Source organism: Malus sylvestris, chromosome 2, assembly GCF_916048215.2.
Source record: "Malus sylvestris chromosome 2, drMalSylv7.2, whole genome shotgun sequence".
NCBI lineage: Eukaryota > Viridiplantae > Streptophyta > Magnoliopsida > Rosales > Rosaceae > Malus > Malus sylvestris.
The window spans coordinates 15,413,240-15,429,682 of NC_062261.1; the positions used below are offsets into that span (position 1 = coordinate 15,413,240).

General features: G+C 37.9%; 4 protein-coding genes across 5 annotated transcripts; 2 read left to right on the forward strand and 2 right to left on the reverse strand.

Annotated features, from left to right (window-relative positions):
- Window positions 1-592: 592 nt before the first annotated feature.
- Window positions 593-3,797, forward strand: LOC126587134 (probable prolyl 4-hydroxylase 9). Its single transcript, XM_050252115.1, has 8 exons — window positions 593-1,009; window positions 1,127-1,243; window positions 1,397-1,554; window positions 1,766-1,868; window positions 2,384-2,479; window positions 2,897-2,962; window positions 3,039-3,158; window positions 3,428-3,797. Exons 1-8 carry the CDS (start codon window positions 875-877, stop codon window positions 3,512-3,514), a joined length of 882 nt encoding a protein of 293 aa, XP_050108072.1. The 5' UTR covers window positions 593-874; the 3' UTR covers window positions 3,515-3,797.
- On the reverse strand, window positions 3,741-7,614 carry LOC126587112 (uncharacterized). 2 transcript variants are annotated; one of them, XM_050252088.1, is made up of 10 exons: window positions 7,097-7,614; window positions 6,723-6,867; window positions 6,443-6,611; window positions 6,092-6,350; window positions 5,508-5,596; window positions 5,082-5,264; window positions 4,902-4,987; window positions 4,708-4,792; window positions 4,245-4,496; window positions 3,741-4,135 (listed from the first exon to the last, which is right to left on the reverse strand). In XM_050252088.1, exons 1-9 carry the CDS (start codon window positions 7,320-7,322, stop codon window positions 4,362-4,364), a joined length of 1,377 nt encoding a protein of 458 aa, XP_050108045.1. In that variant the 5' UTR covers window positions 7,323-7,614; the 3' UTR covers window positions 3,741-4,135; window positions 4,245-4,361. The 2 variants fall into 2 exon arrangements, with proteins under 2 accessions (XP_050108045.1, XP_050108052.1); XM_050252095.1 differs by having other exon boundaries at window positions 3,741-4,156.
- A 633-nt stretch (window positions 7,615-8,247) lies between these two features.
- On the forward strand, window positions 8,248-10,006 carry LOC126601571 (uncharacterized). The gene is made up of 4 exons (XM_050268301.1): window positions 8,248-8,272; window positions 8,371-8,670; window positions 8,978-9,018; window positions 9,631-10,006. The coding sequence occupies exons 1-4, from the start codon at window positions 8,248-8,250 to the stop codon at window positions 9,748-9,750; spliced, it is 486 nt and encodes a 161-aa protein (XP_050124258.1). The 3' UTR covers window positions 9,751-10,006.
- Window positions 10,007-10,807: 801 nt separating this feature from the next.
- LOC126587128 (casein kinase II subunit alpha-2) lies at window positions 10,808-15,134 on the reverse strand. Its single transcript, XM_050252106.1, has 10 exons — window positions 14,755-15,134; window positions 14,324-14,453; window positions 13,968-14,162; window positions 12,857-13,014; window positions 12,351-12,441; window positions 12,165-12,230; window positions 11,757-11,839; window positions 11,394-11,457; window positions 11,224-11,292; window positions 10,808-11,030 (listed from the first exon to the last, which is right to left on the reverse strand). The coding sequence occupies exons 1-10, from the start codon at window positions 15,057-15,059 to the stop codon at window positions 10,974-10,976; spliced, it is 1,218 nt and encodes a 405-aa protein (XP_050108063.1). The 5' UTR covers window positions 15,060-15,134; the 3' UTR covers window positions 10,808-10,973.
- Window positions 15,135-16,443: the final 1,309 nt, after the last annotated feature.

The following is a 16,443-nucleotide window of genomic DNA, read 5'->3' on the forward strand; positions in this document are numbered from 1 at the left end:
TCTTACTGCAAAATATTATGTCAATAATTATCAATATTGTGTCGATAATGTATTAATATGTGTTGATAAGATATTAACTTGAGAGCATTTTCATCAAAGAAGACTAGTAGAGATTGCATTGACAGCAAAACTACATTTCGTCGGTAAGTTTGTGTAAGGGCTCTAAGCCCAATTTCCTAAGAAAAAAAGAATAGTGAGCATATTGCAATGAGAAATGTTGGAAACATACAAAAATCCCACGTCAATAAAGTGAAAATTTACATATAATTTGTATTGAGTAATTTTACTTAATTAAATTAAGAAACTATTACATTATATAAGTCATGTTGTACGGTCAGATGCAAGTTAGAGAACGATATCAGCGTGGTTAGTGAACTCAATTAGTATGAAATCTCCACAAGAAAGTGGAAAAACTGAAACCGCATAAGCAAAAAGAAAAACATGCTCCACACCACACTGCCCACCAATTTTGTTAGAAACGCACAATTCTGTGGGTAATGACTTTGGATGCTTACTGACTAAAAAACAATAAGACTTTGGATGTCAGCACTTTGCGGAAAAGGAGGAAAGGCCGATAATTTTTTCTCCCCCACCAACTAATATTCCTAGTACCATTGGATTCCAATTTCCAAATCTCCAAACCCCAAATCTTACAAATTGACTGTGCCCCCAATAATTTTGGTAAATAATTCAAATCACAATCCCTGTTTGTCACAAAATCTCAGTCTTTTTTTTTAACACCAAATCCCGCCGTGCCGTGCGTGCAATTAGATTTAAAGAACACGGTTTGCTTACTCAAAAGCCACGGCAGAAGAGACCAAATAGAAGCCACCAATTCTCCAGCAGCAGCAATTGAAGACTAGTAAAATTACCAATGAGACCCAAAAGCGGTAAAGGGAATTGGAGCTCCAAGTTCAAGTTCAAGGGCAAACTTGGGTTGCCCACTACTTTCATCTTCTGCTCCTTCTTCTTCCTTGCCGGCATCTATGGCTCCTCCCTCCTCTCTCAGGTCAAATTTTCATTTTTCCTCTTTGGGGTTCCTTCTTCCGATCAAGAACTTTAATGGGGTTTTTCAAATTTTCAAAAGTGACTAAGATTATTTTTGAAAACTTTGAATTTTTTGCAGGATGTCGGTGGTGGTGGTGGTAGGCTGAGAGTGAGAGCTAGACTTTTAGAAACAGAGTACACTTCGATGCCTTATGGAGAGACCGGTGACGATTCTTTAACTTCCATTCCCTTTCAGGTTTCTGGTTTATTTATTTATTTGTATATCTGTTTTGCTGGAATTGTTATGAACAGTTTGATCCATTTAGGAGTTGTTTCAATTTTGTGGGATCAAAGATTGAATTTTTCATTAGCTAAGCTAACCAGAAATGGGGGCATATGAACCGTTTAGGTCTTGAGTTGGTATCCCCGAGCATTATATTTTCCTAATTTTGCAACTCCGGAGCAATGCGAAAGCATAATTGGCTTGGCAAAGCCACACCTTAAACCCTCGACTTTGGCCTTGCGAGAAGGAGAGACAGAGGAGAGCACAAGGGATATACGAACAAGGTACATTCTCAACATTTGGTGTGGCGAATCAGCAAACCCTTTTCAGGATTTGCACTATTAGTACTCGTTACGCGTCCCATTTTTGTGGTTGATTGTTGATATAAGCTTATAACTAATAGCATTAATGTGATCGGGTTCACATGTAAGTAGTTTTCGTAAAGATGAGTGGTTATAGATGCTACTTTCATGCTTACATGATATTTTGAAGCAGTTCCGGCATGTTTCTTTCCGCTTCTGATGATAAATCCGGGACTCTGGATGCAATTGAGGAAAAGATTGCAAGGGCTACAATGCTTCCCAGGATACATGGAGAGGTACTATTTAGTTAGAGTTTAGAGCTTATGATTACATCCTCCTCATTTCCCTATCTATATCTACACAAAAATCATATTGACTCATCTTGTTTCGTTGTAAGCAATACTTTGTGAAAGTTTCTCAATTATGTGCAAGCTGACAGCGTGAAGTTAAATATCGTATGTTGTGTTGCCAAAGTAACTCTATTCCTTGCACTTGCAAGTGTAAATGTTCTGCAAGCACAAACTGGGTTAGGAAGGGATAATGGAGTTGGGGGAAGACGGTTGTTGCAAAATAATCCTCTGTTAGTTTATGGCGGAGGATGACCCTAACCAGTTTTTGCAAACGCTTTTCTTTTATTCTGTTTCTCACTTGTCTGTGTGTTTCTGTTACGTTCCCACCACCCAATAGAAACATAATAAGTAATATCGTATTGCGTTGCTGAAACTCGTTGACCCTTTTGTTGAATTAGTTAACCTTTTATTTCAGGCCAGTTTGTAAAATTGTCTGAGCTGAGGATATCATCATGTTTCAGGCATTTAACGTCTTGCGCTATGAGATTGGGCAGAAGTATAATTCTCATTATGATGCATTCCACCCTGACCAATACGGTCCACAGAAGAGCCAAAGGGTACATCTTCAGCGTAATGCATGTATTTTGATTTGGCCTTTATTGGTTTCATGATCATAATGTTTGTGGTTGTATGTCATCAATACACTTGCACTCCCACATCCAGATAAAACTAGGCAAAGATAAACCTTAATGTTCTTTCCCTGTACATTTGCACAACTATTACAGTTGGGATGGAAAGCACAGTCCGTTATTCTGTACTCACTTCAAACGTATCGGAGTATATTCCCTGGATAAATTGGATTAGCTAGTTCGAAACCAAAAGGATGTGTTGGTCTTCATGTCTTATTTCACAAAAAGATGTTATACGAGAACTAGAATTCTTTCAAATAGTACCATTACCAAGTTGTGGATTTGATAGAATTATACTGTTTATTCACCATAAGCTTTTAAAGAGTCTTATTTGAACTCGTGCAGGTTGCATCGTTCTTGTTGTATTTAACTGATGTTCAAGAAGGCGGTGAAACCATGTTTCCATATGAGGTAAGATCAAGACCTCTGTTTTTCTTATTGCCCTTTTGGTTTGTTCATCATCGATCATCCTGCTTTTGATCTGCAGAATGGCTCAAACACGGATGGAACCTATGATTTTCGGGAATGTGTTGGCTTGAAAGTGAAGCCACGCAAAGGGGATGGACTTCTGTTTTATTCATTGCTCCCAAATGGTACAATTGATCCGGTTAGTGTTGCTTTGCTTCCCATTGTCACTATTATTACCATCATTTCCAGAATCATCGACGTAAAAAATTAAGAAACGACGTTTTCCTCAGCTTGTCTCGTGAAATTTATCCCGGCTGCTGCTGTATATCATTCCGTCTGAGAGAATTTATTCGTTTATTTTGTCGGCGTACAATGCACTGTGCACCGAAGCAGTAACAGTTAAACGTTCCTATATATGACTGTTTCCTCGTCCATTCTAATTTCGGAATTCGGTTGATGCCTCTGCAGTTAGCGTTACACGGGAGCTGTCCTGTAATCGAAGGGGAAAAATGGGTAGCTACAAAGTGGATCAGGGATCAAGAACAAGAGGATTAGTTGCAGTTGCTAATAGCATTGTTGTATAATGCTCAAATTTTCATCCTCACTTGAGCATTAACAGCACAACCTCAGCCAGCGGCGGGGGTCTTTCGTGTAAGAGCCTTCGTTTCGGTATGGATCGGAGTCTCGAGTAATTTTCCGTCGTGTTGACATCTTGTATCTCATCTAGCAATTCAATTAAATAAGTGAAGGAGGTTTCATTTGAAGCCAGATACGTGAAATGTAGCCGGTACAAATAAGATGTATTATGCAATAAAAGTAAAGAATTTTGACAATTCCATTCTGTTTCAGCTCCATGCAATAACAGCAAGTACAATTTTGCTAAATTATAATGCTAATTATGTCACTTTAGGGCACAAATGTTACAACCTACACAAAAAATTGAAAAATTAACCTTCGGGATGAGGATGGCGGAGATTTGCAGCTCTCAGCTACCGTAGGTTTATAAATCCCTAAACAGCAACAATGCCGGTAATAATTTGTAATATCTGATTGTAAACATGTAAATTCCTTGCTATTCTCCAAACCAGCAGACTTGTCCTGAAATTTAAGAGGCTGAGATGGATTTGGCAAGCTGAATTGAACTGAGAGATGAGGAACCGATAATTGATTTCCGCCCTGCAGTCATCCAGTTGAACCCTAAGGAGTATACAAGACCATATCAATCTAATCTTACACACTTTTTTTTCAATATTTATGTTTCCCATACTTTTCTATAGTGGCATACCTCAGTCTGGATTCAGAGACATAAATTCTTCTTTAAACACTTCATTTGTGATGGTCAGAGACTAAATGAAGTATTCTCCAACTCAGCCGATAATCTGGTGATAATTAGGCAAAAAAATCACAATTTGTGCCAGTTGTGATACGGTTGCTTCCCCCATCGCTTCAAGACATGCATGCAACCAGCTGCTGTGAATAGCCCAAGCGCAGCAAACGCTATGATTGTTGAATTCCCAATGTTATAGTAGTATTTTCCCTGCATCAATAAAATAGTAGCAAGAAAAGTGAGTGGATGGATAACTAATCAATAAAACTACATGGTCGAATTTACCAGTTAAATAAGAACTTCTGTTACTATGGATGCTCTCAACAACAGGTAGCCCACGTCAACACACTGAGCCAGATGGGGATGCTTAACCGTATGTTTTCTTTTCTATGTCAAAGTGATCCTAGGAAAAGACACTCACTTGCACCAGAAAAAGCAGAATTGCTGCATTTGCAGGAGCTTGAGAAAGGCTTATCATCCCTCCACGCAGTGCATTAGGGACATACCTGTGAACAAACAAGTAAAAGCAGGAAAACTATCAGATAAAAAATCCACATAACAAAAATTGAGAGAAGAAATCAGCTAAAAGAAAGAAAGAGCATTTGTTTAATTTACATGGTCCTCAATCTGGCAAGTGAAGGCAAAACCACACCAAGACCAGCGTGAAATATGCAAAATAGTGTCGTTAAAACTCCAATTTCCTGCATCTCAACAATTAAAATTTTAAACTTCCAAACAACTAGCATCAAACAGGACTGATGATTATCTTTCTTAAATTTCCATAAACATCTTCACCTGGTAATCATAAGCTGTTACGGACAATACAAGCCCCAGCATGATGAATGCATATACTAGGCAATCCTCAGTTCTAAGGGACGACAGTCCACTATTCAGCCATGGAAATACTGTGCTTCCAAGCATTCTTGAGCCCATAAAACATGGATATATCAACCCCAGGTGCACTTCCCGTCCATCGACCTAAAATCATGTTAATAAAATTTCGAGAAGAAACTGAAACTCACAAGTCTGAAGAGATATCTAAGGTCGAAAACTTAAAATCCATCCTTTAAATTAACTAGGATGGAAGAAAGAATTCTTTGTTCAAATTATGGAGGACAGAAAAGAATCTCATTAGTGTAAATTTCAAGGTCCTTAAGATATTAAGCAAGGTGACTTTCACTTCTATTAAATAGTTTGATTTAAATTATTAGATAATCATACCACTATTGTAGGGGCCCATAGTATCCAGAAGACTGTTATAGAGAAGTGAAGACAAGCTTGTGCCCATGCCAAAAGCCATATTCTTTTATCTGGCCATCGTATAAAGTTGCAACAGTAAGAATAAACCGCAAATTCATATGATAACACATCACATAATCAAACCTCTAACCAGCAAATAATCAGTCATGAGAAACGGGGACCTTTATAAAAAAAAAAAAGTTCCACATACAAAGTGTGAAAATGCTCTACAAGCACTCATCCTATCAGAGGAAAGATGGCATCACATCAATGACTTAACTCTTTAAGATGGTAAAGAAATGGTGAAACATAAACAATGAGTATCAATGGAGGCAAATGTAAACAACGAAAGAAATAAAGTACAAAGCAAATAAGAGTTTGGTCCTCATGAATGGAGGCAAGCATCTAACTTTGACAAATCATAAATGATTAGATATTCAGTCTCAATCAAGCTCATTAAATAACTGATTAATTTTCATAACGAATGTATTGAAGCAGTATAATTTGTTTCGAGTATATTAGGAAGGAAAGTAGACATACGTTTAAATACAAAATGCAACACTTACCACCAAAAATATATGCAGAGAAAGACGCTCTATACTCCTTAAGAGCTACTTTTTGTGGGGTTTGTGTCCATCCTCTGAGGAGGCAGACTAAGCCTACCATTGCCAAGAAGATGGCTGCAGTAGAATGTGAAGCCATGTTTTTCTCCAAATTATCACCAATGAGCCAATTTGAAAGCACCTGGCTTCCAATAAGAGACGCGGACTCAAAGAAACTCATTAACCAAAACGTCTCACTCAACATATCTTGCCTATGTCCTTGCTGCAAACACAAAGCTTATATATTAATCACTTCGTTTCCTAGAATAATTTCTACACACAAATCAAATGTGAAATACGACATTTCTTAACAACCTCTTCGTGTTGAACCACCATCCACGTCTCAAAACTGAATGAAAAAATTGAAGCTGCAAGTGACAAACAAATTCTCGCCAACAAAATGCTCGGATGATCAGTAATTCTCTTCCACAAGCCAAGAAAAAGGTGTAGAATGCAAAAGAGGATGCAAACTTTCTTTGGACCTCTACACAAAGTAAGAAAAACAAGAAAGGAAAATCGATAAGGGTTTAACATCAAGCATTTGAGTAACAAGCAAGAAACAAGGCTGAAATTTTAGCTTAAAATCGACACTAACATTAAATCCGAAAGCACGCCAAATAAAGAACCAACACACAGAGACGCAGCAAATCCAACACAGAGAGAAAACATCATTTGCTCTCTGCTGAAACCGTAGTAAGCTAATTCGAACTCGCCAAATACAGACCACAATCCTTCCATCACTGGCATCATAGAGTGAAAAATTATCCGATCAGTGATTGCAATTTAATAGCTAAATTACTAATCAAAATGCGATTTTTAGTATAAAAATCTAAAGATGAAGCTTTTCTATGTAAGTTGAGTTCAATTTTCTCGGCAACCAAACAAGCTGAATTCAAACTTAAATTACGAAACAGAGGATCTATCTGGAGGTGGAAGGGAATAATAAACGACGTCGTTAGGAGTACGGACCTGAGGCGAGAGAATAGATGAGAAGGAAGTTGCGCTGGAAGCGAAGAGAGGAAGCGGTGGGGGAGATTCCATGGTCGAAGAGCGACGGAGCTTTGCCAGAGCTGCCGCCGCCGCTGCTGCTGCAAGCGTAAGGGAAGACGAGGATGGAGAAGAGTGAGGCCAGGAAGATGAATATGTATACGCCGGGATTCGGTTCCCAAACGGAGCTCTCAATCACCACCGCCATTGATTCCGATTCGGAGCTTCTTCAAATCGATCAGAGCGAGAAGCTTTGGATCTCGGAGATTGGAGGCATTGGTGCGGATTGGTCCCTCTCTCTCTCTCTCTCTCTCTGCGTGATAACTGTAAGCCTGTGACTCTCAGTAGTACAACTGTAGACGAAGCTGGATGCGTCGTCGTTTCGGGAGGAAGTTCGGTTATCCGTCGGCACTTCAATAGTTCAACTGAAGGTAATTACCGCGCAATACGCAGACTCTTCTGTTCATGAATCATGACGGATTGTCCCCTTTTTTCTTTTAAACTACATCTCCACCCCAAAATTTAAAGTCATTTTTCAAAATGTACCAATCTGGTAATTCTCATTTTCTAACTCTTCAAATATAGTTTTTTTCCGTCCTAATGTCATACATAAAGTGAGAATTATAGGACATTTTCATATATTTGATAGGTTTTTTGTGACAATCTTTGTTAATTTGTATTAAGAATCACGCGTCAATTTAATCCCACGTGAACATTAAAAAAAAAAATAACCCATAATTTTGTAGCCTTTTTGTTGACCTTCACCATTTTATGAGTTAATTTATATTAAGAGAGTCACGTGTCAATTTATATTAATTATAATGAATTTTCTTGACTTACAAGTGATACAAAGTTACAAGGAGTTGATTTTCAAACTTATTAAGAATCTACTTTAAATTCACCCAATAACATCTCTAATTAATAATTCTATTCACAAAAATTATATTAATAATATCCATTTAAAAAACTAAATTTACCTCAATTAGACCAAACTAACGAAGCCGGTCGGTGTGGCTTTGAACTGGTATTGGGCCCACAAGCCTGGACTCCATTAAGACCGTGTCGATCACGTGACGTAGGTGTCACAGTAATTATAGACTCGCTCGCCACCTACCAAATTTGCAATCAATACCATGACACAAGGAAACTCATCCAGAAGTTTCTAAAGTAAAGATATAAACTTGACTAGACAGATTTTTCAATGTGATTGATACATGAGATGATACATTACGTGTTATTATATAAATAGTAAGATATATGTGCTAAAAAATTAATAATTTTAAAAATAAAATTTTCTATCAATCTTATTAAAATATATGGTATATCATTTTTGTTTCCGTCACAACTAAAAATTTCTGAGGAGGTGGTGGCCTATAAATTGACCAATTCGCCTACCCCTTTCCGCCTAAGAGGCACGGAGCTCAATTGCCCAATTAGGGTTTCTAGCTCCTCTTCCTTTTCTCTCGATTTACAAGACGCCATGGGAGGAGGCAACGGTCAGAAGGCCAAGATGGCCCGCGAGAAGAACTTGGAGAAGCAGAAAGCTGCCGGCAAGGGTAAATATTTCATCCTTTTTTTTCAACTTTATTTTCACAAACAAAAATTACTCTTTTCATATGATAAAGAAATCTAGAAAATGGAAATTACAAATTTTGTAATTTAAATTAGGTTTTAATTGCTTGCAAGCTTCTTTTGGGGATTATTGTGCGTAAAATTTCACTGAAAAATTGTCCATTGTGAGAAATTAGAAGGAAAAAGAAATTGAACTTGTGTGTTTAAAAGCTCGTAGTGGGGGATTGTGGTTAGATCTAGTTGTTGGTCTAATACGGATATTAATTTGGGTTAATTGTTTGATTTGAACAGGAAGTCAGCTTAAAACAAACGAGAAAGCCATGTCAATCCAGGTAATTACTTCAACTAATTGGTGATGATTTGCATCATGGTTAATTCATAAAATCGTTATTAAGTGTTTCGATATTAGTTGCGATGGTTTGGAATAAATACTTTCATTCTTATTTGTTTAAATGGAAATATGGAATGTGATTGGAAGTGGGTTATCAGGGAGTGTTAAATTTGTGCCTTCCAATGCCGTGCGTTAATTTTTCTTCTTCGTTTTGGGCTACTTTGTGATCAAATCGGCTCCTTGCGTTTCTGGTAATTCAGCTACTATGTCGAAAGTTTGAGGTGATAGTGATTATCGTATTTTGGCTGAGATGACTTTGCATATAGTTTACGAGAGCCTTTTAGTTTCAACCCCCGTCCGAGAGATTTTCTTTTGGGGGGTGGGAGGATTGTGTTTCGGTCACAAAGGAAGTCTGTGCCATCAATTCGCTTATGCAGCGGTCTCAAGAGCATGTTATTGTATAATGTCGATAGTTGGTAGGTTTTTGATGAAGGCCTGGTTGATCGATATGTGTGAGTTTCCAATGTAATCAAATCTAATTGCTCCTCAGGCGAGCTAGTGCATTTTCTCCTTCATTTGGTTTAATATGACGATGATTATATGTTGAATGCAGTGTAAGGTGTGTATGCAAGCATTTATGTGCACCACATCGGAAGTGAAATGCAGGGAGCATGCTGAGGCAAAGCATCCCAAGTCTGATGTCTACGCTTGTTTCCCTCATCTCAAGAAATGAAAGAACATTTGGTAAGAAGTCACAGGGACAAATTGAGAACGTCGTGGCCCTTTATATTAAAGCCTGGAATGAATTTACCGAGTTCTTCTAGAGCGATAGCTATTTAATACTGCGTGTGGAGTTGTTTTTGTGTGTATGTGGTGTGTGTGAGTGAGGGAGAAAGAAAGAGATGTATCTCCTTGTTGAACCGAAACTCGGTCTTAAATGATTGTGAATGTTGTTGGTGTAACTCTTGAAAAGAGTCTGTTTCATGGAACCTTGGTTCACTGCGTTGTGTTGTCTGTACGGGTTGAGTGTCGAGTGTGTGGAACTGCTGTTTGTCTGGCAACTCCGAGGCAAATTCACACCAAACCTTGCCTCTTTGGTAATTAATTTGTGCGTCGAAGGTTCTGTTAAGTTTCTTATTTGGTTAACAGAAAAACTCAAATTTGTTAGCCGTTCTGCGAAGAACCCCTTTCGGGAACTATGCCGGGAATGGGAAGGCTGGCTGCGGGAAAACACTGTTGCCATTCCATTGTTTGGAATGTGCTTCACCAAACCCGGAACAAACGCATGTTATACCGTCACATATTTTTCTCCTTTTGGACAATGTTCAAAGACCAGAAATAGAGAATGGCGTATGAGAGAAGAAAAGGGGAGCCGGAAGATCATTTCCCATTCTGAAACTTCTAATCTACGAACCAAACGGGCCGGAAATTTAGAACCGCCGTTGAAATTTTGTGTCAATATCGAATGGAAGGGATGAGGATCCTAGAAATCTTCACTTTCTATCTATTCATTGTATATCGTGCAGTCAGTTTTCGGTAAGTACATTTTGTGTTTAATTTAAAATAAAATAATTTAAAATAATTTTTAACCGTCCGATGTACAATGAATGATAGAATGTAAATGAAAAGATCCTAGAGATCCTCATAAAGAGGATCCGGATGAAATCCAAATCCGAATCGAGGATCTGGGTGTGACACATTGGTATTGTCAAGCGCGTGGGGATGAAATCCAAATCCGAATCGAGGATCTGTGTGTGACACATTGGTATTGTCAAGCGCGTGACCACTGATTGGTTCAATTTGGTTTTATAGAATTAAGCAGAAAACTTGTTTAAACGACCATGAAAACATACAATCAGTCCCAAACATAACCGCAGTGATGATATTCGGATAAATAATACACTCCCAATTTCAAATAGCATAGAGCATGGACCTCTAGTCTGTGTAACAGACCAATTACGTCCGCATCCTGCTGCTTTCTGCTGCCCTCACCTGAGAGAAATACGGATGGCCCTGCAGAGTTACCGCCAAAAGACATTTAAGCATAGAACAGAGCTCGTATTAAATAAAAGTCGGTGATTAACTGATGGCAGTAAAAAGGAAAAGGAAAAGGAAAAGAAAACGAGGAAAGAACCGCGTGTCACCCTTGTTCAGCCTGACTACAAGACCACTAAATGCTATATTATGTGAGCTCGTGCAGACTTACCATTGCCTCTTTTGCAGTTAATCTGTCTTGATGATCATACCGGAGAAGTTTATCAAGAAAATCAATGGCCTGCATGTCAAACACCTTTGAAAAATCAATGACGATTGTAGGAGTTGAGTGACAGATAATGTGAATAACTAAATTAGTGTAAATAATCAAGAAACGGTGACCTCTGGAGAAACAAGGTGCTGATTATCTGCATTAATAAACTTAGACCAGGGCTTCCTGCTGTGCCTGCACTAGTGTAGCAACGCATTAATACATGTATAGAGATACTAATTCCACGTTATTTGTTATGGCAGGATTTCAAATGCATTTTTAACAGCAACGCTTTTTATTTTGTTTGATAAGTTAAACTGCATTACTTCCTAGTGGAAGATGGAACCACTGCAGTGGCATGCTAAGATATTTCCACAGAATTTCACATTATAACAAAATTGACCTATTACTGGTTTACAGAGAATTGACAAAACTTAGAATACTGGTTTACAGACAATTGACAAAACTTAGTACGGCATTTATGCTGAGCATACCTCCCAACCAGTGCATCAAGTTGAGGATCAAGCTCTAAATGATACTTGTTCAGATATGCATTCAGCTCATCGGTCCCAAGTACCTGGAAATGCATATGAAATACCATAATCCGTTAACACAAACATTACACCAGATACTGGTTAGACCATATATATATATATATATATGTATGTATATATATATGTATATGTATGTATATATATATATATGTATATGTATGTATATATGAAGTCATTAGGCCATATGTGTATGTGTATATGTGAGTTGGGGCATGTCCATGCCCAACACACGTCATTGTGTACTATAAACAGAAACCACTAATTTGATTCTTTGCAGGAACTTTACCCGGAACTATATCATGCATACAGAATAAGTCATGCCAACCACCAATGAAGTACCGACATTACCTTGGCAATTTTTACCAGCTGATCATGGTTGTCATGACCATAAAAGAAAGGTTCCTTGCGAAATATCTACACAAAACAAGTATAATGAGCAATCAACAAAGATTATATGCTTTTTGAAACACTAGCACATTCTAAAACTGGAGTTAAAAGTAACGACACCAGAATACAGTAACTGTAATTCTCTACCATTCCAGCAAACATACAACCAAGGCTCCACATGTCCAAAGAATAGTCATAATCTTGCAGGTCGACTAGAAGTTCAGGGCCCTTAAAGTATCTAGAAAAAAAACAAGGAAAGACATTTCAGTTTTTCCACAAAGATGAACATACAAACTGAAGGATGCAAGGAAACTCAAAGGAACCCTCACAATGCTTAAAACCATTAAAGAGATTTTCTACTCTAGCCTTAAAATTCTGGAAATTATATTAAGCATTTGACTACCCTCTAACTGCAGATGCCAACAAGCATGCACACGATGTTCAAATGTAGTGCCAATACAGAATTTTGAAAAAAGAACCTAATTAAGATAATTTTCATCCTAGCAACCTAAACAGATCAGTACTAATTTAGGCAACATATTCGCCTGCTTGAACAACTCATGTTTCAATGTTCATTCATTAACATGCATGCTCTTTATAGGGAACCCACTATCGAGAATACGCATTGGTCCTATATTGCTGTAAATTATTACCTTGATGCTACACGGACATTATATTCTTTGCCAGGGTGGTAGAATTCAGCAAGACCCCAGTCTATCAAGCGAAGTTTTCGCAATTCATGGTCTATCATAACATTGTGAGGCTTCACATCTCTATGCATTATTCCTTGTGAATGGCAGTAATCTAATGCCTGCAACGTAAAGATAATTAACTTGTGAAAAGGCACAATTAAACACTACTTGGACATTAAATTCACAAGTACTTAAAACAGATCCAGAAAAAGATGTTGATCCAGCATTCTTATCATCCAGAACACATAGAAAAGTTGATAACAATGCTTTGGACTAAGTAACTAAGGTTGATTGACATTAAATTGCATATTATTGAAGCAGGGTGTGAAATATTTCTTACAAGTTAACATACCATCATTAAAAACAAAAGCATACAAAAAATGGCCAAACCATGTCAACGTAGCCAACAAAACCTTTTAGCTTCTGATAACACAAGATTTCAGGTGGCATACTAGTCATTATGCAAACCTTTACATGGACTGAAATTAAAACCCTGAGTAACTTGGAACAGCCACAAAGCACTTTAAGGTCCATAGGATTAAAAGCTAAGGCTACAGATCCATTAGATGGAAGGTATTTTAAATTACTACAAATAATGAATCATTTGAGATCCATGTTCTTTTTTTTCCTTCCTTTTCTTCTCATAAAAATTATACATATCTATGTCTTGTAAAGGTCCTATGACTTCAATCCAACAATTTACAAACATATTATTAACTAATTCCCTAAATTTGAATCAGTCATCTCCCAAGTGATTAAATTCCTCCTTCCTGATCCTGAGAGAAAGCAACAACCATTCAAGAAGGAATGCACCAATTTAAGAAATAACACAGGAATGCACCAATTTAAGAAATAACACAGTTATACAGTTTCTAGAAAAGTTGGAACAATTATCTGTGGAAACAGCGTGCCCTCTCGTTACTAAATTCAACTCTCCTCTCATTTAACAAAGTGCACCATTGTGGACTGGCAGAAAAAACAAAGATTGACCATGAATAATTCCTTCTACTCATCGCCCTACCAAATGAGCTGGGGAAGAAGGGAAGGAGCACAAGCAAGTTACAATGTTTACCTTGAGAAGCTCATATATGTAGTAGCGTATGTCATAATCAGTCAGCGTGGGGTACAAAACTTTAAAATCTGTACTGTTCACAAACTCAAATATCAGGCTCGGGGTTTTCGAGTGTTGATCTCGAACAATGTCAAGAAGCTTGACGACATTCGGGCCCCCACAAAGGTTCTGGAGAATTTTGATCTCTCTCTTAATCTGCACAAAAGACAACAACAAGGTGTTCTAATGTTACCATTATGCACTTACTACAAATGCATATTAAAAAGTGCGGAATGGGGTTATTGGCAACTGATTCGAACAAAACATCAGAACCGAAAACCCTAATCTCCAAATTTCCTAAAAGGCAATTACTTAACCTTCTTTTTCTTAACAGGCTTGAGGATCTTGATCACACAGCGCTCGTTGGTATTGACATTTATACCTTCGAAAACCTCGCTGTACTTCCCCCTTCCGACTTTCCGAACAACTTCATAATCATCTTGATCACTGGAAACCAAAAAAAAAAAACCCACAAAAAGTTGTAACTTTTAGAAATTAAAATTGAAAAGGAAGGGGGTAGGGTAGGGCACCCATCATTGCCACAGATAGCACAATAAATACACAATTAAATCCCTAATTAATTCTATATTAATCTTAATCAGCTTACTATTGCTTTGTATCTTAACTCCACTACAAGCTTACAGAAATTCAAATCATAAATCAGCAATTTCAATTGGATTGAATAATCGAGAAAAATCAATAAAATTAGAGAAAAAATTAAACAAATTAGGGAGGTGAAAATTGTTACCCCCATTGGACGGTGAGGGACTCGTAATCCCAGTACTCCTTAGGGCGGAGGACATTGACGTCGGTGTAGACGCGAGCTTTGGACATGGCTTCTGCTGCTGCTGCGGCCGCGGCGGTGGGATTGCTCGAAGCCGAGATCTGGCGAGGAGTGGTTTGGGTGGTTGTGGGGGTCTGCGTCTCGAGGGGAGGGTTTGGAAGATAGGGGGAGGGGGTGCGCACGAAAGGAGGGTGCGCGACCGGCGCACGCAAGGCAACGAGGGTGCACACTAGCAGGAAGCGAAGGGGTATTCCTGGATTTGTGCGCATATATTATGTGCTTGGGAGGAAGTTGTGGAACGACGACAACGTTAACGTCAAACGACGTCCCAACGAAAAACCTGCGTTTTGGGGTTGGGTTGGGTTGCTTGGGGGTTGGTTTGGTTCGTAATTTTAGTAACTTTGACGGTTAAATATTCGTTGGCGGGCAAATAATGGTTGACATGGAAAGTGGTGAGTGGCCAATTGTTTAGTGATTTGTAGGCCAAATTGCACCAAAATTCCTGGTATAATCACTTTCTTCCCTTACGTTTTTGTCCTTGCACTTGCAGTTTATTCCGATAGCACCGCGTCAAATTAGTCAAAATTCCTTCAAGGTTAGGTTTTCCAAATGAAAAGACAAAAGTAAAAACATAATAGAAGTGCAAGTGGCCCTTTATCAGAATGGTGAAAAGGAATTGAACATTTGCATAATAATGTGTATTCAAATCTCATTTGTGGTTAATATAAAGATAAATAAATAAGCTGAACAGAGCAGTTATAGGAAGTCTCAAGATAAATAAATCTTTGCTAATCAAAATGTTAGGTGGCAGAATCTGAATGCTTAATAATTAATAAAAAAAGAAAGAAAGAATTAGAGTTATGTTGTAGGTCTAATTGACTGAACTGTTTTTGGGACTAGAGAGAGATGTCGGCGACAAGAGAGAGAAGAGAGAGTTTTAATTGTGAGGTGTATGGTGTATCACCCCATTATGCCTTTAATTATAGTAGTAGGATAGGTTAAATTCTTACCAATATAGGATTACAACTCTAATAGGATAATATCAGCTAAGGAGAATATTCTAAGATATCCTTAGATACACTAGGATTTACACAATCACATTTCTACTATAAATATAACTGCAATACTCCCCCTTGATTGTGAAAATACTCAAACAAAACATCGCATCAGATCTTCAGCAGTTAAGGTAGAATAGTTGATGAAGTCGTCGGCATAACAGGCGAATGCAAGTCTCTAATATAAAAAAAGTATGCATAGGTAAAACTCACAAAACCTCACTATGGTAAAACTTAAGGCAAGTGAAAACCCATAGACTAAGGAAAAAAATGAGAAGTATGCATAATATCTAAAACAAACGTCAAACAGGACGAAAGTAATGAACTCAATAAAGTATGATAATCCCAGGATGGGTGCCTTATCAAAACCTCGTCAGGTAGCAAAAACCTAGTGGGAAAAATGCTCCTAATCGTAGGAAAAAGATTACATAAAGATCACGTGAGTATGCTTCAGTATACTCCCCCTAAGTTAGACATAACTTCCAAATAAGAGAACTACAAGCAATTCAACTCAAATAATTTATGCATATCGATTCCTTGGAAGAGTTTTTGAAAAGTATACTTGGGCAATGACTTGGTAAAGAGATCGGTCAAATTG

Bases quoted from the DNA above. Each gene is read 5' to 3' on its own strand.
- LOC126587134 (XM_050252115.1), top strand. From the start codon at position 875: ATGAGACCCAAAAGCGGTAAAGGGAATTGGAGCTCCAAGTTCAAGTTC. The intron at 1,555-1,765 runs GTACATTCTCAA...ATTTTGAAGCAG, and splicing joins ACAAGGGATATACGAACAAG to TTCCGGCATGTTTCTTTCCG. The intron at 3,159-3,427 runs GTTAGTGTTGCT...ATGCCTCTGCAG, and splicing joins CAAATGGTACAATTGATCCG to TTAGCGTTACACGGGAGCTG.
- LOC126587112 (XM_050252088.1), bottom strand. From the start codon at position 7,322: ATGGCGGTGGTGATTGAGAGCTCCGTTTGGGAACCGAATCCCGGCGTA. The intron at 6,612-6,722 runs GTTAGTGTCGAT...TACTTTGTGTAG, and splicing joins GGCGTGCTTTCGGATTTAAT to AGGTCCAAAGAAAGTTTGCA. The intron at 5,597-6,091 runs GTAAGTGTTGCA...TACGATGGCCAG, and splicing joins CTCTGCATATATTTTTGGTG to ATAAAAGAATATGGCTTTTG.
- LOC126601571 (XM_050268301.1), top strand. From the start codon at position 8,248: ATGACACAAGGAAACTCATCCAGAA. The intron at 8,273-8,370 runs GTTTCTAAAGTA...AATAGTAAGATA, and splicing joins ACAAGGAAACTCATCCAGAA to TATGTGCTAAAAAATTAATA. The intron at 8,671-8,977 runs GTAAATATTTCA...TGATTTGAACAG, and splicing joins GCAGAAAGCTGCCGGCAAGG to GAAGTCAGCTTAAAACAAAC.
- LOC126587128 (XM_050252106.1), bottom strand. From the start codon at position 15,059: ATGCGCACAAATCCAGGAATACCCCTTCGCTTCCTGCTAGTGTGCACC. The intron at 11,458-11,756 runs GTATGCTCAGCA...ACACTAGTGCAG, and splicing joins CTTGATGCACTGGTTGGGAG to GCACAGCAGGAAGCCCTGGT. The intron at 11,293-11,393 runs GTCACCGTTTCT...TTTGACATGCAG, and splicing joins AGCACCTTGTTTCTCCAGAG to GCCATTGATTTTCTTGATAA.